Source organism: Aythya marila (genome assembly GCF_965140915.1).
Source record: "Aythya marila genome assembly, chromosome: 4".
Taxonomy (NCBI): domain Eukaryota; kingdom Metazoa; phylum Chordata; class Aves; order Anseriformes; family Anatidae; genus Aythya; species Aythya marila.
In genome coordinates this window covers 15698637-15726526 of record NC_139045.1, presented here as the reverse complement: position 1 = coordinate 15726526, position 27890 = coordinate 15698637, and the positions used below count along the sequence as shown (strand labels likewise).

Sequence of the window (27890 nt, the reverse complement as noted above, 5' to 3'; positions counted from 1 at the left end):
CAGACTATTTGGTGGAAGGGAACAACCAAGGGGACAGCAATATCTGTCATGCTGACCCTGGTGAGGGGCGAGGTGTGGATGGCTCTGGACAGGTGACAGCATCAAGTGCTGCAGCAGAGTTTGCAGGAGACAGAAAACAGCTTTTCTTGAAAGAAATGCTCTCCCCTGGGCTGCAGAAAAAAGGCATGAGATCACTCAGAGGTGACGGCAGCTGCGAGCAACAGTCGCTCTTTGGGTGAACTCATGAACAGTCAAACACTGTAATTAATGATTATTGGTCTTGTACATCACACCTCTGTGTTATCACATTTCTCTGGTAACCCCTAGGCTGCCTTATCCAAGGAGGGGGCATTTATCCCACTTTCCAGAAAAGGAAACAAGGGCCTTAAGAGGTGAAGTGAATCACCCAGCAGGCCTACCGCAGAGTGCCGCGCCAGGAGCTGGGCCGTGCGCTGCTGCTGCGCTTTCCCTTCGCCCGAGCATCCATCTGCCAGGCAGTATTTAGACTGAGGGCTCTGCCCTGCACAACGAAAGGGTCCCGCTGACATTCCCTGACACTAAGCAGACAGCAGGCTTCAACAGGAACAGCGGGGCTTTGGTTATTAGTGCGAGAGGTGATGTATACAACCTTCATTCTTGTTGATTACGGGGTTCAAGGACTCTGTCCTTCTGGGATCTTCTGACAGCTTTCCTTTTTTTTAAGAAAGCATTACCAAGCTACATGGTAAGTATGACTTAAACTGCAGAATAAAGGGTATTTCGGATCTCTGTCTTGAGAAAATACTTGCTGCCAGGATAGTCTGTCTGTGCTGCTCACACCGGGCTGTGCCTTAGAGGTGGGGGAGCTGCTGCAGTCTCCTGCTTGGTACTTGGGGCACACAGAGGCTGGGATGAGGAGCTGGTGAGCACTGGCTTAAAGACCCTCTGCAATTTCACTCATCTTGCCCCAGTTTTACTGTTTCCTTCACTGGAAAAAGACGAAGAAAGGACAGACATGGAAAAGAGACAGCTGGCCAGCTGACAGGGTCTTTGTTTCAGCTTTCATCTCTGAGAAGGCCCCTGCTATGTGTTCTCCAGGCGTTCCCATCAACTCCCAGAGCATGGGTAGAAAAACTCAGCTGCCAGACCCTAACATGGTTTAACCTGCCTGTGTCTCTGCAGAAGCCACAGTGCTGTGCTGATTTATCCTCATTGATGAATTGGCCCAACGGGCTTAATTCAAATAATTTTTTCTCATTCTTCTCCGGTCGGTAAATTAGTTAAAAAGACAGAAAAACAAGCATAGCTTAGATTCTTTTGCCCTCTGATATCAAACACACAGCAACTTGCAACAGGAGAGACTTAGAAACAATGGAAGGAATGTGTTTTCCCAGTCTCCTTCAGCTCCTCAGAGGAACTCGGGGGCTGGCAGCAGAAATGCTGCCCAGTGAGCCTGATTATCCAAACGCAACGCGGACAATGGGGCGCGGCAGGTAACCAAGGGGATTCTCAGGGCGAGTTCGCAGATGGCAGCTGGGTTCTGCTCTCACTTGGAGGGCTACAAATCACAGGCAGCACCAAAATCCTGATGGGGAGATGATCAGGGGGAGAGAAGAAGGTCGAGATGCTCCGCTGCGACACCTGAGAGACCGGTCCTGAGCTCTGGCTTCCCCCTCTGACTAAGGATGTTCGTTCATCACCCTGAACCTCAGAAACTGCCGACAGCCTTTGTCGCTGTGGGCGTGTTTGCAGAAAGTCAACAAGCAGGAGGACTGCACCCAGTGGTACAGCCGAAGCAGTTGGGGCTGAAATGCCCTCCCACACTCAAATTCTTATACATTAGAGCAACTTCCTGCTTGCAACCAAAGCTTCAACGCGAGTTAAGCCACGGAGAGAGGCACACACAGCCTCCGACACCGCCGGAAAAGGGAAGGAAAACATTGGCACCGCATCCAAAGACAAGCTAATCCAAGTGAAATGCTAAACTCTGGAGCTTCTACAGATATCTGCTGATAGATCGACAGGCCAGCAGGATTTACAGCAGGCATGTCCTGAATAACTCACTGCTATAGAAAGGTGGGGGATGCGTGGTGAGCTTCTTTCCCAAATTTGCTGTGGGTCACATACCTCAGGAACTGCAGAGCCCCACACCCTCCGAGTCAAAAATAAATCTGCCCCTGATTAAAGTAGCTCAAGGAGAGATTTCAGCCTGTAAAATCTGCTCCATCTGGAGGAGATGCACAGGGCCAGGGTCTGTAACTGGCAGCAGTGGCTAAAAGCTGGAGCACCTCCACCAAGGCCAGCGAGTTTGCTCCAGATGTGCACCTTTGCTTGTAAGATAGGAACGTGACTTGACACGCATCCCATCCCCTCCTCAGCTGCTCATCTGGACTCCAAGTAGGTCACGGTCTGGCCCGAATTCATGCTGCCAATAAAAGTCACTGCCTCGTGGTGCGAATCTCAGCAGACTGAGACACAAACATCCATGAGGTCATCCAGATTACCACCTGGCTGATGCAAAAGGCTCTTTTGATGCCACTAAAAGCTTTGCCTGAGCAAACCCCGTAGGATTTGGCCCTACACTGCACACACAAAGGAAGGAAACAAGGCTCCACCACAGCACTGGTTGATCCAGAGCAATTCAGGAAGCTGCCTTCTGAAGACATTGACTCGTTCAGATAGGCTCTCAGCAGGCTTGTCTTGAACACCAAACTCCCCTAACACTCACAGACTTGGAAGACGCAAGGAGGTTTTGGAAAGCCAGGCACCTAAAGCTGGGGAGCTGCTGCAGGCTTACATCAGTGCTGTGGAGATATTTTGGTCCCCCATCTCCTATGGGAGACAAAACTGACGAAGCTTTTGAAAAGGATGGACACCTCTTCCAACACCCCTTCCCAGCGAGTCGCCCTCTGCCAAAACAAGAACATTTTTACACCCAGCCCTGCGTTAAATCTTACTGACATCGAGCAAAGCTGATCCTTGACTCAAGGCCCAAGAGGTCAGTTCCTTTCATTTCCCTGGTACTATCTTAAGGGCAAGGAAACCACAGGGAAAGGTGGATGTGAGGTTAAGAAACTGTCCTGTACCTCTTCCAAAAACCTGATGCCATAGATGCTGGAGATTCACCCTGCTCCAGCCCAGCACTGCTGCTGCCCTCACTCCCAGGAAAGGGAAGTGGAGTTTGCCAGCCACTCTCCGAGAACAGCAGCCACCCAACACAGGCAGCAGACAGGGACGTGGATGCACACGCTCTCACCTGGTCTTCAGCCGCAGCTTAACTCCCCCCAACCATGCGGTTCTGCTGGGCTGAAAGTCAGAGCTCACGCGGTCTGGCCTGAGCGGGCTGGGAGACAGGTTGGTGCATCCCTTCGCTGCATGCGTGTCCCTGTCGAAAGAAACCAAAGGCAGGTGAGCATCAGCACACAGAAATCTCCATCTTTGCACCCTACATTCACAAGGGTTTTAAGAAAGAAGATGATCATACGCACACAGAAGGGGTGAGGCAGGGGCATCAGGCTGGTTTTTAAAAAGTGCAAAGAAAATGTCACAGGAAGCCACTTGTAGCCCTTTGCTTCTCTCTGTCACTGCTCCGGCAGGCTGTAAGAGCCAGGCTTTGCTCTTTCTACCTAGGCAGTGCTCAGCCCCTGCGAGTGCCCCTCACAAAGCATTCTGGAGGAGCTGCACAATGCTCAGCACGCAGGAGGGAACTCAGCTGCAGCATCCACGGCACAAAATACATTACCCTGCATCTGCATGCTGGGATTCAAAATCCCTGCGCGTGGAGTTCAGGGGCTGCGGGGCTGCATGTGCCCTACCCGCACGTAACCACCTTACAAACGCCCTGAACACACGAGAGAAAAGCTGAGAGAAAGGTCCGCACGGTGACAGCAAGAGAGAGAAGTCTATCCCCACCTCTACGGGTATTTCCAAATTTTGTTAGCAAACGAATATTTACCCCGCTTCACCACGCGCGTGCAGAAGTCACACAGGCACCGTGCGCTTCGGCTCCTTCCTTCCCGCAGGCACGCTGCTCCCACTTGCTCCCATTTTTAGCACCCAGACGTGGGCCAGCCTTGCGATTTCTGCCAGCTCGAGGAACCCCCACAGCCGAATAAAAGCGCGGCTGAAAGGGCCCCCTCCGTGCCTCCCTCCGTGCCTCCCTCCGTGCCTCCCTCAGCCTGCAGCGGCCGAGTTGTGCCGTAATTGCCTCTTGTTGTGTGCTCAGCGGGCTGCAGGCTGGGCGCACATGCCGGCATCTGGGGCTTTGGATAGCTGAGATGGCTTGGATGCCATTCCGGTGAGAGGCCGGCCGTCTTTGTGTCCGGCTCGGTCCTCCCCCACGCTCCCTCCCCGAGCCCCACGTGCCAGGCAGGAATGTTAAGCCGCGCGCTGCGGATGAGACAGAGCCGGGGAGCGCGCAGCGGCACTTTCACCTAGATTAGGGAAAGCGACTGCTCCACAGTGGCCTTTTTTGCTTACCCTGCTTCTCTCCATCCCAATTTTACCCCAAATCCTGCCTGAGCTGCATTTCTTCTCCCTATGCCAAATTCTGTTCTGCTTTGTCCTGTGCCACCTGCTCTCCCTCTGCACAAACCTTGCTGTGTGCGATGTAGATCTGGCTCCAACGTGTTTAGTAAAATGGATGCAATGGGTCAGGGACATGGAGAGCAAGGCAGCACTCGCTCACTACCTGCATGTTCAAATAAAACATCAAGCCTCTCATCAGACCGTAAAGATGCCCCTTCCTGCTGCAGCACTGGCCATGGGGCATGGCAGGGGCACAACCTCCCTTACTGCTCCCCAGGATGTGCCAGGACCACGAACTGCTGCGCTTCTCCTTGCCTACCAAGTTCACCGTCAGAAATCCCCCAAACTTTTAGAGAAGAATTAACTGCAAGACAAAGGATGGGAGAGCTGCTACAGATAAAAGGAGGATTTAAAAGACCCTGCGCACACAGTTGATGCATACTAACAGGTATACGGTCTTGCAGGTGAAACCTGTTTACTGCTGTAGCGTTCAGAGGACACAGCCCCTTTTCAGGCTTTGTACTGAAACACGGCAGAGATGGTCCCAGCCACAGAGAACAGCACTTGTGCCCCTACAACACTGCTCAGGAGAGATTTCCGTGGCAAGGTGCCCCAGGAAGCCCCTGGGAGCATTTCAGCACAGCTCGGATCCGTGGCGAGGCTGCTGCCCATCGCCCTGATGCCTGATGGGGTGTCTCAGTGACAGCACCGTGGTGGGATCCCATCAGAGGGGACAGGACCTCAGCAGAGGCAGGTCTTGACCGCAGGGTAAATCCTGGCCTCCCTGCTGAGCTCCCAGGCAGGGAACTACCACTCCTTACATCTCTGCTTTACCAGCAGGGTCACTAGGGGAAGGTGCTCTGCTTCGGCACAGCCAACTTTGGCTCTCCCAGGCTACACGATAGCTGTGCTCCTGCACTATGTGAAGCTGCTCCTGCCTCCTCTCCAGCCAGCTATCGCAGAAGTAGCCAGGAACAACATTTAGGACTGAGGAATTGCCCCTGTGCCTAACGCAAAAGAAAAAAAAAAAAAAAAAGAATAATCAGCAGCTGGAGAAACTGAGACAGAGGAGTAAGCACACACACCCTCCCCATGCCCACAGCCCAGTGATCTTTCAGCACTCAAGGCTTTTTTTTTTTTTTTTTATAGCTTTAGAAACACGTGAAGAAAGCAAGAGACAACACAGACTCCGTAAGCTCCACTGCGAGCAGAGCTGTCCCAAAGTGCTGCTTCCAAGCATCCCCACAGGGATCCACGCAGACCCAGACCTCACAACCGGCGGCTCGGAGCAGCAGGAGGGTAAGCAGCCTGGGTGTTCCCCCTCACACAGGGAGAAAACCCAGCTTGCCAGCATGCATAACTGCGGGGTTTATGTCAGAGACAAAGAAACGTTAATTAGTGCCTGCATGGGCTCCGGGGTTGTTGTTTGGGGGTAAGAAGGAAATGCAATGGAGTTTCTTCCCGGGCCTCTTAAAAAACCGTAATTACTGAGCTCTGTGTGGAACGATGGGCTCGCTAAGACATTGAAAACTAATCAGGCAGTCTATAAATAACACCATTAATCAAGCCCGGTGGGGAAAGCAAGTGATGAGGATCCCTCTGCTAGGGAAACGCACGCAGTGCCAGGTGCTTTGCCACAGAGGATGCAGCGGACCCCCAAACCCAGCACCTTTCCTCCACTCACCACTTTCTGCCCCACACTCATCTCTAGAAAGAGACTTCTTCAGCGGCGATACGAGAGCAGAGACACCCAGAGCCTACCTTGTGTCTGGACTGTTGCTACTCACCCCCTTTCCTCTGAGCATCCCTCCTCCAAAAGCCTGTGCCAGCAGCAGGGCGGTGTGGTGTGCCCCGTCCCTGCAAGGGCGCCCAGCCCACTGGGATCGTCCTTAGGGCTGCATTTTATTTCGGGACGTTGCAAAGGGCCTCACAACTGCATAGCTAAAAAGTCTCCCGGCAAGGAGTGGCCCGCAGTTGTTCTTGGTGTTATCGAATTGTTTCGAAAGCTCGCAAGCAGGAGACAGGAAAGCTAGCAGCCTATTTAAGTCTCCTTTACCTCCCACCTGAGGCTGGCAGCTGCCTCTGAAATCTTTCCTTTTCTAAAAAATTCTTGTTTAATTACGAATTGTTATTTATACTCGCTGCTTCAGCGGTGCCTTTGGTATTTAATACCCCACATGTTACTGACTGGCTGTACAGAGGCGCTCCGCTCAGCTTTTCCCTCATCTAAAAATACGGCCTGGTAGGGTGTTTTTTTTTTCCTATGTTCCACCCTCAGCAGATGAATTCACTGCTACAGACTTCAGCCTTTTTAAGAAATGCCTACAGCCAGCTGCAGCCCAGCGTTACAGGCCAGGAGCTTCGTCGTGTCAGGGCGCAGCCAGCGCTGTGCTGGCAGGGAGCTGCAGCCAGCAGGAGAAGCGGGCAGTGCCACACCAGCCAGGCAGCACCTCCCCTGCCCTTCCTGAACGAAGCATCTGCAAAGCTTTTCCCTATTTTTCAGCATCTTTTCAGAGCCCGACAAGAAAGCAGAGGTAGCCTTATTTCACGTGGCTCGTTCATCCACTCCCTACAAGACTGGTTTGCCTCTTTCTGCCACCCGACATCTCGTGCCCTGCCCGAGCTGTCACGACCCTGTAGAGCTTATTCCACGCTTTAGGGAGCTCCCCTGCTTTTGACCATAACCAACTGTGACCTCCTCTGGCCGCCTTATCTGCCTCCTGCACTGACCTCCCATTACCTGCATACCTCACATATTTCCTAGCATCTAGCTTAACCTTTCAGGCTCTCGGCTTTTCTCTCTCACCTTTTTCGATTTCCCTTATCATTTCCTAACCCAATGCCTCGTCGATAGGTGCGGGTGCGTGCCTCTGCCCAGCAGATCCCCCAAAATCAGTGGCTGGACCTGCTGCCCAGTTTCAGCCGGGCTTTGCAGAGATAACAGCCTCAGAGATTTAAGCTCCAGGTATCATAAAACAGTCGAGTACCGGGAGTGGCACAAACCATTGCTCTCACCGATGAAACGCTGCAGCGTAGGCTCAGCTCTCTGGCTACAGCTCCTGAAGGAGAGATTTGACACAGGGAGGGCACACAAAACCAAGCTGCTGAAGTCTCCCTGCTGATAGCGTGCTTTCCAGCACATTAGCCTTACACTTCTTCTGTCGGCACTAGCATCCTGTACGCTGCTTTTCTGCTTAGCTGTCTGTGATTCCAGGTATGGGTCTAGGACAGAGATGAGATCATCCATAAACAGCACCTGGAACTATATATAAAATTTATTTTTGTGTTTTCTTTTTAAAACTCTTCATAATAGCTATTTTTCTAATGGTTCCACCTCTTGGAGTCACGGTGACTTATATTTTCAGCTAACTCCAAGTTTCTTGCCATGGCAATAAAAGACCTAAATCCCACAGGTTCCAATCCACAAGCGACAGCTTTAGTCATTTTTAATGTCTCAGTATTTCTAAGCCAAGTGTTATTCCTAGAAAAGAGGATGAAGCTCAAATTCTGGCTTTTGTTTTTTAATCATTTGGGACCAACAGGAGTGTTTCTAACCGGTATCAGAATTAAAAGCTTTCCTAGAAAACTAATTCACCTGCTGATGCTCCTGAAATTGAGAATAAAGCAAGGAACTCCTCTTCCAAGTTCTACAGCAGTTGTTAGGTGTTACCTAATACTTTTTCCTTTGTCTACAAGGGGAACATACAAGGCAACCCTCCTCCACTACAGAAGCAGCCGACAGCACAGCACAAACACAGAAACGAGGAGAAGCAGCAACAATGCAGGACTGAGCTCCGACAGCGCTGCGAGGAGGGAGGTGAAGGGGTTAAGACCACGGTTTTATCCCGATAGCGTTACATTATGTCACAGGGCGTCCTGAGGTCCCCAGTTCAGCCAAGTGAGGTAAGGACAGTTGGGCAGCTTCACCTCTGGCTATCCTCATCCTGCAGGCTGCGGGCGAGCTCTCGGCAGCTGAGGAGCTGGAATCACGTCTCCTTGCGAACGAAAACGCCGCCTCCACGGCAGTTCCCCATCTCCTGGCAAGCAGAAAGCCCTTCTGCCTTCTCCACGCAGTTAAAGAGCAGGTTCCCCTGGGCAGTGCTGCAGGAGGGCAGGGAGAATGTGCTCATCCCGGGCTCCAACCCTTCCCTCTCCGGTGGGCACACTGTTTTGCGGATCCTCCTGCTCTGCCTGAAGCGAGAAGACCGGATTGCTTACGTATTTCTTATTTTGTTACCTCCTGTGGCTGGTCCAGAAATAGCCCATAATCCACAGATCCGTCACGCTTTCAGAATCTCCTTTAGCTGCAGTGGGAGCGTCCCTGCGTGGCACAGCACAAAGGCCCAGCTCCTCCCCTGGAGCTGCAACATCTGCACAGGTTTGTGAGCCTCACTCAAGGGACCTGGGAGCCAGACAAAGCCATCGCCAGCTGGAAATGCGCGGAAAAAACGTTTTTTTCCATCAAAAAAATTCTTGCCTGTGGAAGTGAAACTTTTCCTCGGAGAGCACGCAGTTTGGGCTGCAGCTTTTGCTGGGAAAAGTCCTTCAGGCCCCGTGTGAGCTTTCTAACCTGCAAGTTAGAGCACTCACCTGAGATGGAGGACCTGGAGACCCAGCTTCACGTCCAGAGTCTAATGAGGCAGAGAAGGAACTGAAGGCTGTTTCATGGGCACCTCAAAATGCACCAGGCCCTGCCTGGGGAAACCCTTGGAAGGACTCAGTTGCATCCCAACGCAGAGCAAGGCAGGTCTGAAATCACAGGACTGCTTACTGAGCATGGAAATCTTGGGACCAAATGAGATGTTTGTCCTGGAGAGTTCTGCAGCTGTATCCACGTCCCAAGCAGAACCAATAATGTCCACCCCTTGGATTTCGATGGGTCTGCAAAGCTGGAGGAAAAAAATACACGACCCAAAACCACAGCGCTGCTGGCTGCTGCTTCTGAGATACATAAATGCAAATATTTTTTCTATGCATCGCAGGGACATCCGTGCTGATTATCTGTTAAGATGGGATTAGTAGAGCTGATCCTCATGCTGTAAGCCAATCACCAAAAGGAAAAAGAAGGAATTTTCCAGGAACAGTGCAGAGCAGAGGCGGCTTGCGCTCCTCTAGATGCACGACCACTACTGAAGACAAGCTAAAGGGCTAAGAAATCACTGAGCTGTCATGGGATGGGACATTTGACATGAATACATTTCATATCTGAGCACTCACTGCCTTCAATCTAGTAGCTCCTATGCAATCATGCTGAGTACACGGTGTGTCAGGGCAGGGAAAAATAGGCTGAGAACTCACTTGGAATGAAATCAGACTTAGAGCTTTCCTTCCAGGAGGGCTCGTCACTTAACTGCAACTTAACCAACTTCCAATTAAAGGCAGAGAATGAGCACTGACCTCCATGTCCAGAGAGGAAAAATCTGGTGAACAGAGACTGGATTTTGTCTGTACAATACCATCTATTTCCACTTGCCCACTGCTTTCCAGGCTTTCCCTTTTCTCTGAGATTGGATGGGTTTTATTTGACCTGACCTCAATCCCACAATCTGGCCACGCTGTGTTTGCACAGACCCACACAAACAAGCTGCTTCTGCACTGTACCTGTTTGCAAGCAGAGATCTGAAAGGAGTATTCACATTCATTCGGGTTCCTCACTTAATTTGGTATTGGCCAAGGCACCTTTGAGAAAATGAACTCCCTCTTTGTCTGTGAGAGAGCCCTAATCCTCATTTTGCCCTGGAGGATTACTGGGTACTTAGAAAGGCACTCACATGCACATTTTTGGTCCGTGCCAGCTGCATTTGGGTCCACAATATGCAGCGTTCCCTTTGGTCTTTAGGTTTGATAATAGGCATTCCTTGCACCCAGACCCCAGTGATTGCCACCCTTTTAAGGACACCCTAAATCGAGGCTTTCTGAAATGTGGGCCCTCCCCTGCCTCGCATGAGTAGCTCTCCCTCAGACAGCGTGTGTGAACCAAGCGTGCAGGCAGGCAGCTGGGCACGCCGCCCTGAAGCCTGGAGTCTTTTCTTGTGCTGCTGAGCTGGCGGCCGGAGTGCACGGTTCCCTGCGTGGCCCTGCCAAAAAGACCTGAGCCCTAGCTGGAAGGAATAACCTGAAGGGCTGGAAAGAAAAAAAAAAATAATAAAAAGAGTTTTTATCCCTAGTTATTTCCTGGCTTTTTGTAATAGAAGTTGGTGGTTATAGTGAGGTATGGCTTGCTGCTTGTGTTGTGGTACCACCCAGAAAGCCAGTCCAGGCACTGGAGCCCCCCATGCTTGGATGTACACATGCATAGATAACAAAAGGTGACTCCTTCTTACCCAAGAGCTTGCAGTTAAAATAACCCATTTTAACATAATAACATCTCTCACTCTCCATCGGAGCCAAACTAATGCCAGGAGAGCGTCGTGGTGCTCAAAGGCGAACTGGGGCACAAGCCCATGTCCACACAACTGAGTTCTGGCACATCAGCGGCAGGCCCGGCACCGGTACGTGCCCAATGCTGCAGCACCTTTACATCCTGCTGGTGTTCCTGCACAAAGTGCTCTCTGTGCAGCTCTGACCCAAATCTTCCCGGGATTGTGGCTTAATTCTGTAAAGTAGCATTTCAGGATGTAGTTCAATGGACGCGTAGGACTGCGGTCTTCTCTGGTGTAAGCCAGTGCTGACTTGAGCAGCACTCTGCCAGCTCAGGGGAGACCTCCCCTTCTCAGGAGGTGAGAAATGAGAGCTTACAACTGCCTCGGCCTGCCAAACAGCATCACGATGGCATCCACACAAAGTGGAGAGCAATCTGCTCTGCACCCCAGCTCTCCCCACAAGTGAAATGCTTCCCTGCACCTTGCACTCACCAAGTTTTTACCCTCTTAGAAAACAGGCCTACCTACTTACTCTGTCCAAACAGAAGCAAAATTACAGAGAAATGGCATTTTCGTTCAATTCTACACCTGGGACTCTCACGAGCATCCACAGACCATTATGAACCACTCACGAGATTTTTGGACACAGCAAGCCACACTGGCCTCTGGACAAGGCATGGGATTTGCCTGGGGAAGCAGAGCTTCAACCCTCTTCACCAGGACCAGGATTCATTTCGGAACAACCTTTTGGACCTGGCCATAACAGATTGGGATCAGCTCTCTCCAGGTGCAGCAGCGCTCAGACCTGCTGGTCAGAGGTACCTCAGGTGAGCACGATGTACTGCAGAACGCGGGGAGAAGCTCAGGAACACAGCTGTCTGTTGTAGGACCATGACCCCTGCACACAGGTAAAACAATAAAGTTATCTGCACGTGACCTGGGAGATTCTGATGCTGAATCATGTTGATCAGAAGTCATTTAATATAAATTAAAACTTCTAACTTTTCTTACACAATACAAAGCAAAGCACAAGCTAGTTGTAAAGGACAAGTGTAAATAAAAAAAGCTCCTAGAAAGAAAGGCAGTATGAGAGGGAAGCGAGAGCCATACTCATACACTGTAAGAACCTGGTTCCAGTTTAGGATTATAAAATTCAGCCCTTTCCATGGGAAAAGACAAGCCTCCATGCTGAAGAAGCGATGTTCGCAGTGAGAGATTCACTACCCAGGAAAATCTTCTCCAGAATTTCTGTGTTACACTCACCCTTCAGAACAGTGACATTTGCCGGATACCGAAGGGCTGTCCTTGGGAGGGCTGGGCACGCCAGGCAGCCTGTGTCCCACCTGGGATCCAGCCGGGGGATGGCCCCAAGAAAGGTCCTACTGAAAGGTAGGACCAGCTCCACTGGGAACCGTTCCCACCAGCATAGGAGCTGGGGCCAGGCTCGATCTGCTGGTGCAGTGGTTTGCGTGAGGGTTTCCTAATGCGTTGAAGGCAAAACAAACTAGGTCAGTTCAGACCAGCAATTTAAATGGTTTTAAGCTAAAGATTAAGGGAGTGCTTACACGAACTGTTCCAGTGGCAGATGGATGAGATCTCTGGCACTGATGAGCAAGCAAGGGCATTAATCTCTTCCGCCAGCACAGCTGGATCTCCCTCCCTGGCCTGCATACACATGCACTCCAAGGAACCTGGCTTTTTACCCTGGCAGCTGTCCTTTGAAAATACGGGTGTTACTGGAATGGTAGCTGAGACGCTTTTTGGAAAATTGGTCTCAGTGATTGGTACCAAGCAAACGACAATCTGGGCATCTGCTCAGAGGGACAAAAGAAAGCCTCGCATCCACACTTGTCACAGGCACGGTGGTGTTCAGCATCAAGAACCAACTCAAGTCTACAGCTGAGTTTTCTCTCTGCCCATTAACCTGACTGCTTTGCAGGGCTTCCTGGTGTGCCAGATTTTAATTGCAGTAACTGGAGGGGTGGAGTGAGTTTTAAAGAGCTAAATCACCTTCATGGGTGTAGCAACGTTTAATCCCCATAATAGGAACTACTTCTTACTGAACTGCTTCTCCATCCCACTCACACAACTCTTCTTAGACAAATGACTGAATCCCTTACTCAACACAGCGTGCATTTACTTCCTCAGGATTTCAGCAGGAGATCTGCCTGAGTGAGAAACGAGCAGAGATTGAGTGAGGAGATAAGGATTTGGCCAGCTGCCTTCCAAAACACAGAACCTCTGCATCACCTGGAGCATGACTCCGCACAGAGTTCAGAGCCCCGCAGGTCTCAGGGACTGAAGCACAGAAAAGCAAAGAGAAAAATCCTCTTTTCTGGAGCAGGACGAGGACTGCAGCCAGAGGGGAGGAACCCTTCATCTCCCTTGCTCAGCGTATGCCCCAGAGCATCCCCACTGTGCTCACACAAACCACCCCGAAGGAGGAATCGCCTTTCCCTCCCCAGCAGCGACAGAGGCCCCCTGCACCTGCAGCTCCTAAAACAACGGCAAGGGCTGGCCACCTGCCCCCTGCCCCGCGAAGCCAGCCTGGTGCAGGGGTGCAGGAGAAGTGCCCCCACTGCCCCACCGCGCATTCCTGAGCTGGTGGCGAGGGGCTGTCTGGGGGGACGGGCACAGAGCAGCTGATTTTGAAAAAGAAAGCATGAGGGAGGGGAAAACCAGAGGGAACTGGAAGTGCCAATAAAGCAATTATTCCAGTTTGAGGGGCTGGGGAAGCATTGTAAGGGTGGAAAAGACAAGTGGGCTCCAGCCTCATGACTAGCACGGAACGGATGTGGGCGAGAAGCTAACGCAGGAGCCACAAAAGCTTTCCCAGTTGCCAGTGTAAGCTTTCCCAGTTGCAGTGGGAGCTCTTCTATGAGCACTGTCAACTGGGAAACCCTCCCTCATCACCTCGCCTCCTGTGTTTTGGTCCAATGAGCCCGAGTCCAGACGCAAGTCATCCCCTGGGCTCAAAGCAAGGTTTGAAGTTGGGACTCTGGATGCTCACACACTCACCTGGATGAGCTCAGAGTCTGCCCCAGTGATGCTGTCCCTGGGTAGCACTGGGGCACACTACCTCCAAGCCCGGCTGGGGAAATCCCACGACAGATCACCGTAAGGTTTTGATTTCCAGGGAGATGTCTCAAATCTTGCTGGGCTCCCAGCGACACCGAGTCCCTGTTACAGGTGCTACTCTGTAGATGCAGAATTTTTCATAGCTCTTTGGAAACTCAGAAAAGCCCACTTACTCTAAATGCCTGTGGGCTTTTAACGGGACTTTCCTAACAAGCCACTTAAGATGCATTTTAAAAATTCCACCCGCAACCAGTGCATGTGAAACTGCACAGAATGCTTTCCTTAAAGCAGCTCCAAATGCACTAAAAAGCCGCGGCAGAGGATGACCACCCTCTGCAATGCCAGCTGGCAGACTGCTTTGAGCTCTTCAGGCTACAGACCGTGATCTGATGCACACCTCCAGAGCTAAATAGAAAAAGGCCATTCACGTGCCCCAGTTAACAAAAAATTGTATTGAAATTATTATTTGCCAGCGTGAACAGCAGCACTGTCTCAAAGGAAGCCACATCTTTGCTAGGGACATGCAGTGATCCGTAGGCTCAGTCTGGAAATCTGTTCTTCATGCCAATATGAAAAAGGGGAGCAATGTATAACCCTAATCGCAGCCTCTCCTCATGCACAGGACACGCTGTGATCAGCCTCATTAAAAAAAAACAACAAAAAATAACCTCCAAAATTAAGTCTGGGTGGAGCCAGTCCCAAACACAGAGCAGCTTTTGAGTGAGGAGTGCCAAACTCTTTCACAGGTCGAACAGCAAAAACAAATCCTCTTAAGCAGCCATCAGTGTCAATATTTATTCCTCACAAGTCAGGGACAAGTAGCCTAATAAATGGTGTCAGACAGAGCCTGGTGAGATGGAAGAGGAAGGGGACAGGCTTGGGGAAAGGGCATGACACATTAATCAGCATCACCCCTGCAAAACCCTTGACAGAAACAAGGTAGTAAACTCATTAGCCACTTAGAAACTAAGCTCCTTTTGTACTTCATAGAGTGATAGCCGCCAGGTTCCAGCCTGACGGTTTGCCATCCTCCACAACAAAGCTACCGGGCCCCATAAAATGTTTACTTTTCAATCTACCTCTCAACACACACCTCTCTGGTCTGGAGACACTTTGCTGGCTTTTCTGCTCCCTTTCCTGATGCACTGTACTGAGGTCTGGACTCCAGTGCATTAAGCACTCAAACCAGCATGGAGTAAGAGAGCTCCCAGGCCAAAGCCATCTGCACGGGAAGGCAGACAAATAAAACTACGATTTCAAAAGGTAAAATCCTTAGCCACAAGAGCCACTTCAAATACTGCAGCTTCTCCTTCTCCCTGTGGATCATTCCTGCCCCTGGGTGGAGGTATATCCCGTCCTGTCGGGCGTGTTAGCAGCACCACGTGTGCAGCCACACAGCAGAGCAGGGAACCAGCCCCTCTTAACTTCGCCCAGGTGACTCCGGGTGATGCCTGAAGGTGCCTGTATCAGAGCCCAGAAAAGGACCCGGCTTTCACCCGCATTGTCCGCACAAGAAGGAGTTCATGTTGGGTGAAACACAACGGTGGTGCCAGATTTTTTGACTGATGTAGCTCAGTGAAGCTGTCTGTATTTATGCTTGCCCCTCGCTTGAGAAACATAAGGCACAGGCAAGATTTTGGTTTTGTTAGCATGATACTGCTTAGGTCTTCTTTTAGCAATGTATCTTCTTGTTCCTTGTTAATGCTTGCCACCATGCTCTTCATTCTCTGTTTGGGACCTAATCATCTGCTCGAAACGGCCAGGACCAGCACACACCCTTAACACACTGGAGTACAAAATGTTGGGAAATCCACTCCTGACGAGCTCGTGAGCTGTGTAACCACATGGTTCCTTCCTCCCTGCCCAGCTGGGATAATGCTGTGAAGACAAATGGCTTCATCTTTCCATCAGGGCTGTAGAATAGTTTTTAGAGTGATGCCTTACAGCACAGAGTAGACCCCATCTATCCAGGGAAATGTAAACTATCTCAGCACGACTGGGATGTAGCCATGTTGCACCGGGGGCCCTGTACCCATTATAACTCTGCTGTGCACGGGCCATCAGTTATCATCACGTACTTTACTTAAATTAGCCTGAAATGGAGTCTGTCTCCAGCCTGGAGCCTGCTTGTAACTGCAAAGGAATCCGCGCCCTCCGCAGCACACGAGACAGGATCAGGTCACTGCTGGAGAGCACTTGGCCGGCTATTTTTGTTGTCTGGCTGAATACTTTTCTTTGACGCCCGCTTCAAGTTGCTGAAAGAACAGTAAAGATGTGTGTTTTTTTTTGTTTTTTTTTTTTTTAAAAAAAAAGGGATACACTGATAATCCATAGGAACTGTGTCCTTTTAACTTCAGGACATTTCTCAAATCTTTGCCCTTGTTGCCAGGATGCTGAAGGCATTCTGAAGTCACAACACGATGAAATCTAATCAGGGTGAAGTGGGCTGGTTTCATTTGCATCAGATTCCTCTTTCAAAGGCATAAATTTGCCCTTCTGATCCTCCTCCCTACCACTAGAACAGAGCTAATGCAGCAGCTACTGCTACATCAAAAAAAACCCACACCCCTCTTCCCATCAAGAACAACTGAGGATTGAAATTCTTCATGTTTCTGTAAGCCCATAGGAGAGCGCTGCTAATTCAAGCACTGGTGCAATGAGAACATAAAGGATTGGAGAAGTGGCTCTCAGCTGAATACAGGCATGCATCACATCATGGTCAGCCAAGCTTTTCACTCCAGTTAAACTCGGCAACAATCCCCCTAACTCATGGCTTTCAGACACAACGTCTTCTCATGTACCTCTCCTTTCCGCCTGGGTATCACCCAGCTTTAGCTATTTCTGCTCTCTTGCCCCTTTGGCTTCTTTGGACAGAACCGCCTGTTTCCAACACAGCACTTGCCAAGAGAAAGGAAATGCTCGCAAAGAGTTCAGCCGAGCTGCAGGTAATTGTCCCCTCGCTTTATCCCCACTGCACAGCTTGCTCGCACGCCCGCTGCTGTAAAGGCAGTCTGTGTGTGGGGACACTCGGGGCTCCCAGCTGCACTCTTAGAGCAAGCCAGAGCACAAATGGGCTTCCACTTGGGGACGGTCATGAATAAGCACTTGTAACGGGCAATCAGTACTTCATTTCATATGCCTGACCTGTCCCGGCTTTGGGGCTAGGTCTGCAGCCAGCAGAACGGGCCTTATTCCTTTGCCACGTCGCTAACAGGTTTCCTTCCCAGTGCCCTGAGCACCTGATACGCTGGTGTTGCATTACCCAGGCTAGAGGCTCCGGTGGGAATTGGGCATGGCTAGGGAGCAGTGGCATTATACAGAACACCCCCTTCGATTCATATCCTGCTTTTTTATTTATTTACGCTGCCACTGAGGTGGGGACGCCCAGGAACTGACCTGGCCCCACCGTGCCGGGTGCTCTGCAAACACCGAGATGAAGAATGATTGCTCACCCCGAGGATTTACCAGTGGAGTCCTCCCTAACTAAACAAACAAGGGAAGGATCTTTTCCGGTCACTGCTGCTCACTCAGTACCCTTCTGGGCTCCATCTGCTCACTGCCACGGGCCGCATCCTACAGCAGGCAGCGCGGTTTTTCTCCCGGTGCTGCCAAGAGCGAGGGCTCTATGCAGCAGGAGAAGGGCCCTGCACCACAGCGCTTTTCTTCTCACCACAAACACAGCGTTCGTTTGTTTGCAGCCTGCTGAGCACGGGGATATCTGAGACGTTTTGGCTGCCATGGCATCACAACCTGCCTGTCTCCCAGTGGCAGGGCTCCCACCTGCTGCAGGGCCGTGCCAAGGAGGCTGGAGCCGACCGCTGCGTGCTCAGCCGTTGGCTTTTTAGCCATGTCTTGTACCTAAACCGACCTCTGGAAGGAAAAACCCTGTGATTGTTAAATGACAGCTTGAACTTTCCCATAAAAATTACAGTAATCTGTATTTCACTCAAACTGAACTTCTCTCTCCCACGTTAAGCACGCAGCAGCACTCATTATGAACCAAGCAGCTCTCAGCCCCTGAATTCCCACATCGTGGACCTGCAGGAGCGACTCACCCACCACTTGCTGGGCAAAGGAGAGGCAGAACACGGCTGAGGTTTGGAGCAAAACTCCACGCGCCTGAACAGGGGCTGCCGGGGTGCCTGCATGGGCAGGGAGAGCTGAACGGGCAGGGAACAGGAGGCTGGGTGAGGCAGGGGAACATGCAGAGAGCACTCTTAAAAAGGAATTATTATCACAGGGAATGGGAAAAAGGGACGTTTTGATCTGCTGGGCAGGAGAAGCAGAGGAGAAAATTGCAGTGAAGGTAAATGGACGGATGAGGTCTGCGGGTCACATTCCTTCCAGATGCACAAAGAGAGACGTCGGCTGGTAATGTTACACTTGAATGTAATTCTGTTCTTAGCTGCTTTAAAGGGTCTGTGGGCCACTCCGAGCTGGTGATAACATTTCTCAGGCTACGTCCCTGGATCTCATTGCAAGGCACCTGCCAGCCACACCGGCTCCGAGAACATTACACTGCCCCCTGAAACAGGCAACCGCCACGCGGAGCGTGCACACAGCAAACCTGCTGCAGCTGCGAGGATGCCTGGCGACTACCTCCGGGGAACGTGCTGCAACAGGACCCTAAAAACACCACAGCCCTCACCTGTTTGCTCTCTGGATGGATGGGACAGTTGAATGCCGTGGTCCTAGAGGTGTGCATGCAGCCCGAGCAAGAAGGTGGCTTTCCGATCACATCTGGAGAATCCTTCTGGGGAGGGAGCGCTCACATGCAGAGAGCGAAGCGCAGCAAGGCAGGGTCCACTCCTACACCCCTTCCCTCCCTCTCCAGTGCCTCACAGAGGCCCCAGAAACACCAAACATGAAGCTCACCCGTAAAACAGCCATGGAGGCTCTGCAAAACTGCTCCACTGCTAGCCGAGCCCCTGCTCTGCCCTTTGTTCGCCCGCCCCAGCCCTACCCTGGCTTCTGTCATAGCCCAGCTTGGCACCCTGGGAGCCCCTGCACTCACCCTGCCCTGTGCCACCAGCTCCTGGTGGTACCGCGCTGCCAGCCCCGGGGACAGCCAGTGTGGGCAGCCCGCTAGCTCTGCTTGCTGTGGCTTAGAAGCCGCGCCACGCTGACCCAGAGAGACACCTTTTCTGTTCAACCCCAAGCAGGTGACTTATTTTCATCACAACGTGTCTGGCCTGTAACTGATCTTTTAGTCAGGAATACCCAAGAGTCCTCCACAAGTATGCCTGTCTGACAGAGGCAGAGATTCTTGTTTTACAGAGGGAGGAGATGTGCCCGTAATTTGAGGCTGTAAGAACAGCGAGAGGATCCCACTCCCTGACGTGCTCCTCATAAGAAAGAGGCTCTGGCTTCACCTCACCTACCGTTAAGTAATCATAAACGGCTGCAAGGATAACTTTATTTCAGTTCATAAGTAACTTATTTTGTCTTGGCTTAAAATGGTTCCTGCCGGCCTTACCTGAACAAATATATCCTACTCTCAAGATAAAGTAAAAGTGACGTAATGGCCTTTTGCACCGGTGCATCCGTACCAGGAGACACGGTGTTCTGCCAGTGCTGCTCCTCATGCTGACATCTCTTCCTCTACCTGCTAACTCATAATGTAACACAACGCTTAATGTTTAACGAGACGCAGAAATCAAAGAGCCTGTGACAAACACACTGGGAGATGCAGAAGAGCAATGGCAGGTGACGTTATAAAGGATGCAAAATGTTAGCTGTGAATCTTATTTATGAAACCCACTGTCTGACGCGGTACCTCTCACAGCAGAGTACCATGTCCTGTGGTTTTTCCACTTGTGCTTCCTAGAGAAAAACATCTTTTTCTATAAAACCTGGCATGCTATCACATGCCTCAGAAAATGATTTGGAGCACGCCACGCAGTTCACAGGGCCAGGTTTCCAGCCAGGGTCATCAACGTACTCCTCCCATGCACATCTTAGAGGGTGCACCATCCAAATAGGTTAAACACTTAACAGCCCTAAATTGCTGTCTTGGACATGAAAGATAATGTTTGGGGTTTTGGGGGCACAAGATTAAACAGCCTGGTACTAACAGTGAGGACAGCTTACTGTGACACCTGCCTTCGGTCTGCTTTGCAGGCAAGGGTTGTGGACCCAACACAAGGGTCCCTTTCTGACCTGAACCAAAGACACCCATCGCCCAGCTAAAAAGCTGGTCACATTATCAGGCACGATTATCTGCTGCCTGCGGGGCTCTTGATTGGAAACATCATTTTGCTATCACATCTCCTGCGCATGATTTCACTTTCCAGCTGGAAGGCTATGTGGCACACAGGTTTGCCATATCAGTGTATGTCACCCGCTCAGGATCACTCACTTCGTTAGGCGCCAAATGGGCTCGCAATCATTTGCTTCATAAAATGATTCCAAATGGTTTTATTGGGATTTGAAAGAGTTTAATTGTACTTTGCATCTTGGCCAGCAACTCAGAGATACCACATAGTAAACAGTTTCCAAGAAGTTACCAGGCAATGAAACAAAGTCCTTTTTGGGATGTAACCATAAAAGCTCATGATCATTTGTCCTTCTGTGATAAAAACAACAAAAAATTACCACCCGAAACATAAACCTGAGGCTTCCCATAACCTGAGAGTATGTATTTAGGCCTTATGTACTTATGATAGCGCAGGTACTCACCCGCAGGCAGATGACAGGCAGCCAGTCCAAGTGGAAATTAACCATGTGTGACCACAGGAAGCACATAGAGCTGACAAAAGGGAACCTCCAACCAACTTCCAGCCCTATCACCCTGGAGAGATGACCACAGCTTCCCTTCCAGACAAAACAGGTGTGGGTTGGGCCAACATCCATGCTGGGGAGTGGCGGTGCTGCAGGGAGCTCTGGGTGATGGACAGCCACATGGAGGAGGTGCTCACTGTCCAGAGCTCACCTTGGGCCTCTCCTGCATCAGAGACACCTCTTCCACTTTGTGTTAGGTGGCAGGATCTTCCCAAAATGCACAGAGATTCCCTTGCAGAACACAGCCAACCTGTACACAACCTGCATCATCGCTGGCCCTGCAGAGTGGTGGTGGTGTCTCAGCTGAGATGCCTCACTGACCTTACTGGGAATAAAAACCTTCTGCTCACACCTAAAGCCATGTTTACATCTTGCTGGGTGACACTTGCTCCTCCTGCCAAGTGTCAGCTTTTAAAAGCTCACTTTTGCCTTTGTGCAATTTTCTCCTGTCCCTTTTAAGAAAAACGTTCCTAACAGTTTTTGCAGGGTTTTGGTTTTGCTTGGTGTTTTCTTTTGACGGCAGTATAATCCTATTTGAACACAAGAGTGGAGGTCATACAATCTTCCTCAACACACTGCAGTCATTGGTCTAGTGGATTTTCCTCAGTCCTGGTCATGTCTGCACTACCTCTGAAAATGTACGTCCTTTGACTCAAAAGATAAATGGAAGAAACTAGAGCTGGCCTCTCCAGTGCCCCGATGGCTTTCCCATGTGTTTCTCCCAGCTGCTGCAAGTTGAATTAGAAGCTGAGTGAAATACAACAGAGATGGGTGAGACTAACGGTGCTCAGCGAGTGCAGAGAAAAGCTTGCCCATCCCACTGCCCCTTCTCATCCGGCAGTAACGGGAGCCAGACTGAAAGCTGGCGAGCAATTTCCTTGTAGCTCCCAGGTCACAGCGAGCACCAGCCCTGGAGCTTTGCATGCCATCGGTCTGCTCGCTGGCAGTGGCCACTCTGAAATAAAATGTAGCCTTTCGGTCAGCGGACCACACAAGGTTAGCTGTGCACCTCGTCAGTGCAGGCTGGGGGATTTTCTGAGGGTCGTGGAGGCTTTCAAGCTATTAGCTGCTTCAGTTCATGTCACTGATGGACTTGGTAATGGAGATGGAAGAATAAACACAGCCTCACAGCCTGCTTCTTCCAGCTGAGCCAGCGCCTGTTAGCAGGATCAATGCATGTACGTGCTAAGTGGGTACAATTGCCCTAGACCTGCAGAGCACTCAAGCACATTTTTCAATTTAATGTCATGAATAACTCCAAATACCTCCCTTCCCCAGCTATTTCCCCATGAATGACAGGAATAACTGTGTTGCGGGGAGACAAAGGGCTCAGACGTTTGTCTGGGAGTTTTTTCTCTCTCGCATTTTTCTGGTCGCCACAAAGAAACCTCCAAACCCCCACATCAACAGCAAAAAAAAAAAACAAAGGGAAATAAATATTAATAGACGTGTCAGAGGTTCAAAAGCAAACTAAAGAAAAATATCAGCTATCCGGTGGAACGAGAAAGCCCAGGTGCTGCAGAGAACGTGAATACCCAGTGCATTTTTAGGACGCTGCATTCACCCCGATGCTCCTGGACCCTGCCCCTCATTCAGCAGCAGGATCCAGGGCTGCTGTCCTCCAGGTCCTTGGCCGCAGGCTGCCTGGCGCCTGGCTGCCAGGTACTGCCATGCTCCACAAGCAGCACGCTCCCAGGGACATGGATAGCTGAGAAAACTTCCTTCTTCCTCTTTAAATAAAGCCCTGAGTGCCCCAGCGATGCCACTGGGAGAGCAGCTTGGTCCTGCAGCAGCACAGAGCGCTGGCACACCGTGCTGCCCCTCACCTGCACTCCCCTCCTCCCGTCCTCTGCTTTCTGGCAAGCTGCTGGGCGCAGAGCTGGGCTACAGCTGCCTCACAGGGATGGAAAAAAAGATCGTGTTTGGAGGATGAAAGGACAATGTCAACTGCCCCAAAAGGAAACTGTCTTGGGCTGGTAATTGATGTCACCGGTTATGTCACTTTCTGGTCAATGCAGATGCCAGGCCACAGTAAATTTGGGCCAGTTTGTGCATTTGCTTGGGCAGCTGGTGTGAAACGCGAGCCCTGTGTCACGTTTGCTGGTGGAGGAAGGGGAGGCGTGGGACAGAGGGAGGAAATTAGTTTTTGAAATAAGACATGGGCTGCATTTAAGAAGGATGATTTCCTTTGAGGAGTTGTTTGCAGCGCTGACCTATCCACAGACCATGAAGAGCAGGAGCCAGGAAGGGCTGGAGCCAGGGCTATCAATCAGAGGAGAGCAAAACTCCAGGGGAGTTTCAGGTTTTGCAAAACTCGCTCAGTTGCCTTTGGACTCTGTAAAGCCGAACCAAAAGCTGGTTGGTGCCAGGACCATTTGAAGCCAAGCCCATAAAAGCCTGGGGAAATTTAGAGAAACTCCCCGTCTTGGCTCGTCTCCAATTCAAATTAACTCCTGCAAGATGAGGAGGTGTTCAGATAAATCTCAGAAACTGCTCTCTAATGGGTCAAGGCAATTTTCTCCAGCGTACAAAAGCGATTTTTCTTGGCTCTGTCTTTGCACTGCATATCTCAGAGTGTACTTAAGATATCTGTGAAAGAAATAAAGAAGTGAGGAAGTCCAAACCCTGCAGCAATCAACAAAATCCATTACTGAATTTTCTCACAGGCACTGCTCCCAAATAACGCCAGTGAAAAATTGGTTCGAATTTGCAATGAATCTGACTGCAAGAGCTTTGGAAGGAAGTTCACTGTTATCTGAAGGGGAATTTGGGAAGAAATCATATTTTCATATGTGCTGGCTCAGGAAAGATAATTCTTAATGTTTTTAAGCAATTATCCTGTCCTCAAGTATTGAAGCTTTCTAGATTACATCCCCAACCTTTTCCCAGGATCCTGGTACAGCGGTGACTCTGAGCACCACTCTGTGGGAGTACGGATACTGCTAAGATGTAAGATACTGCTGATATAAATGAATATAAACAATGATAATTACAATAGCATACAGAGGAAATGGAGGAAGGCTTCTTAAACATACCAAGGAGAGGAATGGAGGAAAAACAGATGGGTAGCTCTATTCTCCTCTAGCTTCCCGGAGAGGAAGGCAGCCAGGATGGCCGTTTTCTCTTGCTGTGAAAAAGCTCTTCTCTTCTGCTTAGCTACTGACAAGAAGATTTAGGGAAAAAGAGGAAAAAAGGACATTTGTACACCAAAGAAACAAATGGAGGCGGCTTTTGAAGACCTAATTAACAGACTCTGTCCCAAGTCATTTCAGTTCAGCTGCAACACAAAAGTCTGACAGAGATCCATGGGACCGCAACAACCTGCCTAAGAGAGTAAGACCCCTGTAAACAAAACCAGTCCCTCCAAAAAGCCACCCCCCTCCAAATTCATGGGGCTGGGAAGGGGAGGATACTGCAGCTGAAGGCCTGTTTTCCTGCTCACTAATAAATTTAGTTTACAGAAGCCTTTGTGGGTCCCTTTTAAGGTTGTTTGTTGATTAAAGCGGCAAACAACAAACTTAGCCTTAATTTATGCTTCTTTTAACATTTCAAGCTTGGGGAGGATGCTTTTTATAGGAGTTAATGAGGCAGAATAGGTTCTTTATGGGGAAGATATTTTCTCACCAAATTAAAACCTGTATTGAAAATAAAATAATGAGATGAAGGTGGCTTTTCTTTCAGAAGTAAATAAATCTCAGACTAGGAAACTTCTCACGCACTTGGAACTGTCCTTATCGGAGAGATCTGAGAACAGCAGGTTCATAAGATGTTCTCTCTCTCTTTTAATTTTGCCTTCCTCCTTTCACCAAGACAGTAATAATGCATTGTTTGCTGAAAACAAGCGAGCAGCTCTACTATGTGAAGGCCCAGCAAAAGAGAAAATGTCCATCTCCTTCCCTTTGCTACAGTGAAAGCCCACGGCACCGAACCATCCGGGCACCCTGGGTACCTGAGGGGGTACACAGGCAGGGCAGAGAAATGGGCCACCCCATGCCACTTTATACACCTGTGCAGGTCGTAAAGTATCTCCTAGCAGAACCCCATGCAGGAGATCATTTTCCACATGAAAACCTTCCTGCTGTCCCAAACCTGCTGCGTTTTGCCAGTTTGGTGGAGTGGCAAAGCAAAACGAGGTACCTGAGTGTGCAGCATTGGCAGCTCCTCACTGACAGGAGCAGTCAGCACAGGATGCTCTGAACACACAGAACAACGTCCCTATCTGACAGGAGAGCACTAACCCTGGGTCCTCTTAGCACTGGGAAAGAAAGCCTTCCTTTCATTCCAAGCCACAAGCACACCTGAAGTGATAACCCTGCTTGTCTTCACCGGAAAGGCTGCACAAATGCGGGTCTCGGAGGTGTCAGATCAGGCTGGGGCGCTCTTTGCTGTGCATGGTGCCACAATCACAACTGCACTTCTGAGCTATCCTGTTTTCCAATGAAATGTCAATACTCTCTATAGGAAAAAGTAAAAATACAAAAAGAAAGCCACCTTCTGGCTTGTTCGTTACCAAAAGGCATTTGAAATGTTTTTCTTCCTAACTCATCCTGAATTTACAGGTGCAAATGGGGCTAAGCCTGCTCTGGAGCATGATGACAGTATTTTCTCACCCATCTTTTGACATCTGCAGATGAGACACGCGTTTCCTTGGGACTGCAGGAGCTTTGCAGCAGCAGTAGGAATCCTGCCCCTGCCCTGCCGCTGCTGGCAGGCAGACACAGCACAGATAAGGCCGGTGCACCTGCGGCCTGAGGAAAGCTGTGGCAGTGCCGGCCACCTTATGCAATCAAGCAACAACCCACCTCAAATTTCAAAGCAGTTGCTGCCACCCAGCCCCGTCACAGACGGGTATGAATGGGGCTGTTTTCATATCTCTTATGCAAATGTCTGGGAGGACAACAATGTTATCCATTGTTAGCCACAAACAGCAGGATTTTATCTGGCGCTGGGTCCTGGTTCCTGACCACAGAAAACGTATACAAAGTATAGTTAAAGAAACTTGAGCCAATAGACAGCCACTCCCCATGAAACCACACGCTGTAGGAATGAGAAAAAGAACTCAAGAGGCAAAAAGAAGTCAAAACCTGGGGAAATTCCAGCATTTGGTAATGGCTGGGGAAGATCAGCTCCTGTAAACCCCAATGATGTATGCAGCTCACCTGCAGAGCAAGGGTGTGAGAGAGAGAAATCAGCCACAGAGTGAGTAAGAGTTGAAAAAAGAAATGATGCTTTCCTTCCAGCCCATGGAAATGTAACAATAGTGCACACGCATTATCTACATTATCTGTCCACCGAGAGGCAGGAAAGCAAGGAGAGCAGAGAAGTCCCGAAAGTCAGGCAGGGAGAAGACAGGATATCAAAAGGGGAGAGGCTGTCTGGAGTGAGCTGTGTAAGATGACAGCATCTCAAATATCCAGCAGAAAGATTTGCAAGCTGTGCGACTATGGAATTGGCAATGTGAGAGACATGCTGGTGAAGGAAAGACTCTGATGTCACATAAGCTGGATGAACACATTTCCAGCAGGCTGCAGTTTGGAGGGTCAGGAAGCTAAGCTTCTTCATTAGATTCCCTCCTGCTTGCTATCCACGCACCCACAAAGTGCAGCCTGAAGTCCTTCAGTACACTGAGCATCGCTTAAATATGTTTCCTAGGCTGTCCTGCTGGAAATAATAATCTACATGAAGAGAAGATCCTTCATCTCAGGTGCTGTGGACACAATGACTGACACAAAGCTGCCGAAATGAAGGGAAGAGCTTATGTTCAGTACCTACAGCTCCCCTCAGTTATGACTGCTCTGAAGGACCACAGCCCTTAGCATTTCCTTTCTAATTAAGAGGTATGAACTAGACTCCAAGTCAGACTACATGCGCCAGCGTATCTTCATTTTTCTTCTATCTCTGGTGATGCTGGAAGGGAAAAACCCTGTGCTGACCTTGCTGGGTAAAGTTCCAGTTGCCTCAGTCACGAGGGAGAGGCTGCACCTTGTTGCAGATGCAAACTGCAACAACCGCACCGTGCTGTGGGGCAAGGACAGCGGGCTCACAGACTTATAGGTTCAATCCTGCGTCTCAGGTGGACTCCCTTTCAGACACGGGTTGTTTCACCTTGGAATGGGATTGAAACGACAGCTGGTCAAAAACGTACAACAGACACCGGGGCTGTTCAATGAAAGGCCCGCAGGAAATGTTCACTGATTTACTTATATAGTTCAAAATAAACTGAGCTCTTCGTTTTTTGTCTGGAATGAAATCGGAATCCTCCAGATTCATTCTCCAGATGAGTATTTTCTGTGCATGTCGCTGAATCCTCTAATTATTTCATACTTTGAATCACTTGCTCACTTCTTTTAAAGAACCCTCCTGCTGTCAGTTCCTCTACTGCATGTCTTAGTCCCTTCCAATTCTCTCTGAAGTGGTGCTTCCAAACTCTCTTGTCTTCAAGAAAGGATGCAGCAGTTAAAACCAAGCAGATTGTAATTTTTGGAATTGGTGATACTAAGCTACATCTTAAAAAGCATGTTTTCACCCTAACAGGGATGAAGAGTCAGTATCTGAAACGAGAACGCAAACAGGTTGCTACAGAAGGAGAGGGGAAGGCAAGCAGCTGGTATTTACATGAGAAACCGTGGTGCTGGAGGCCTCCAGCGCAGCCCTCCACCTTGAGTAAATACGTGGTGGTGTTTGGACAGAACTTCTGATCAGCTTAATAGGCCAATGGATGTCACTGTTGCCCTACATAAACCAAAATGGGAAAGCAAAAAAATAGATAATTAAAACAAAATAAGAGGGTTACAAGAGAGAGTTCCCAAGGGCTTCCATTTCATACCCTCTAACCTGGTGTGCTGGTTAGGCTGGACAGCTTCATCAGGGGCTTCATAAGGACACACGTAACATATCGTATGGTTAACTGCAGAGATAAGGTCAGGCTAATAGCTATGTGTAAAAAAGGAAGGCTATTGCCAAGGCTAACAGAGATGCAGAATGGAAATCAGAGGCATCTGTGTACAGACAAGTAGGGCTTGCAGAGCAGGCAGGATACCAGTTTCTGCTCTGCTCCATGCACCACCACTTCTGCAAACTGCAGCAAAGTCAGAGGAAACATTGAGACATTGCCCCAAAGGCTGAAAATTGGGCTAGTTTTTATTTGTCCCTCTGCATCTTAAA

General features: G+C 49.9%; 1 protein-coding gene across 7 annotated transcripts in view; it reads right to left on the bottom strand.

Moving 5' to 3' along the window:
• Positions 1-27890, bottom strand: part of SHROOM3 (shroom family member 3) — a 139051-nt gene that overhangs the window by 26941 nt on the left and 84220 nt on the right. For 6 of the 7 annotated variants that reach the window (XM_082759424.1, XM_082759427.1, XM_082759429.1 and 3 more), the window contains one exon: positions 3236-3364. In XM_082759424.1, coding sequence (XP_082615550.1) covers positions 3236-3364 — 129 coding nt within the window. Of the gene's footprint in view, positions 1-3235; positions 3365-3934; positions 4251-27890 lie in introns of those variants that run through there. The other variant, XM_082759426.1, reaches the window with a different exon arrangement.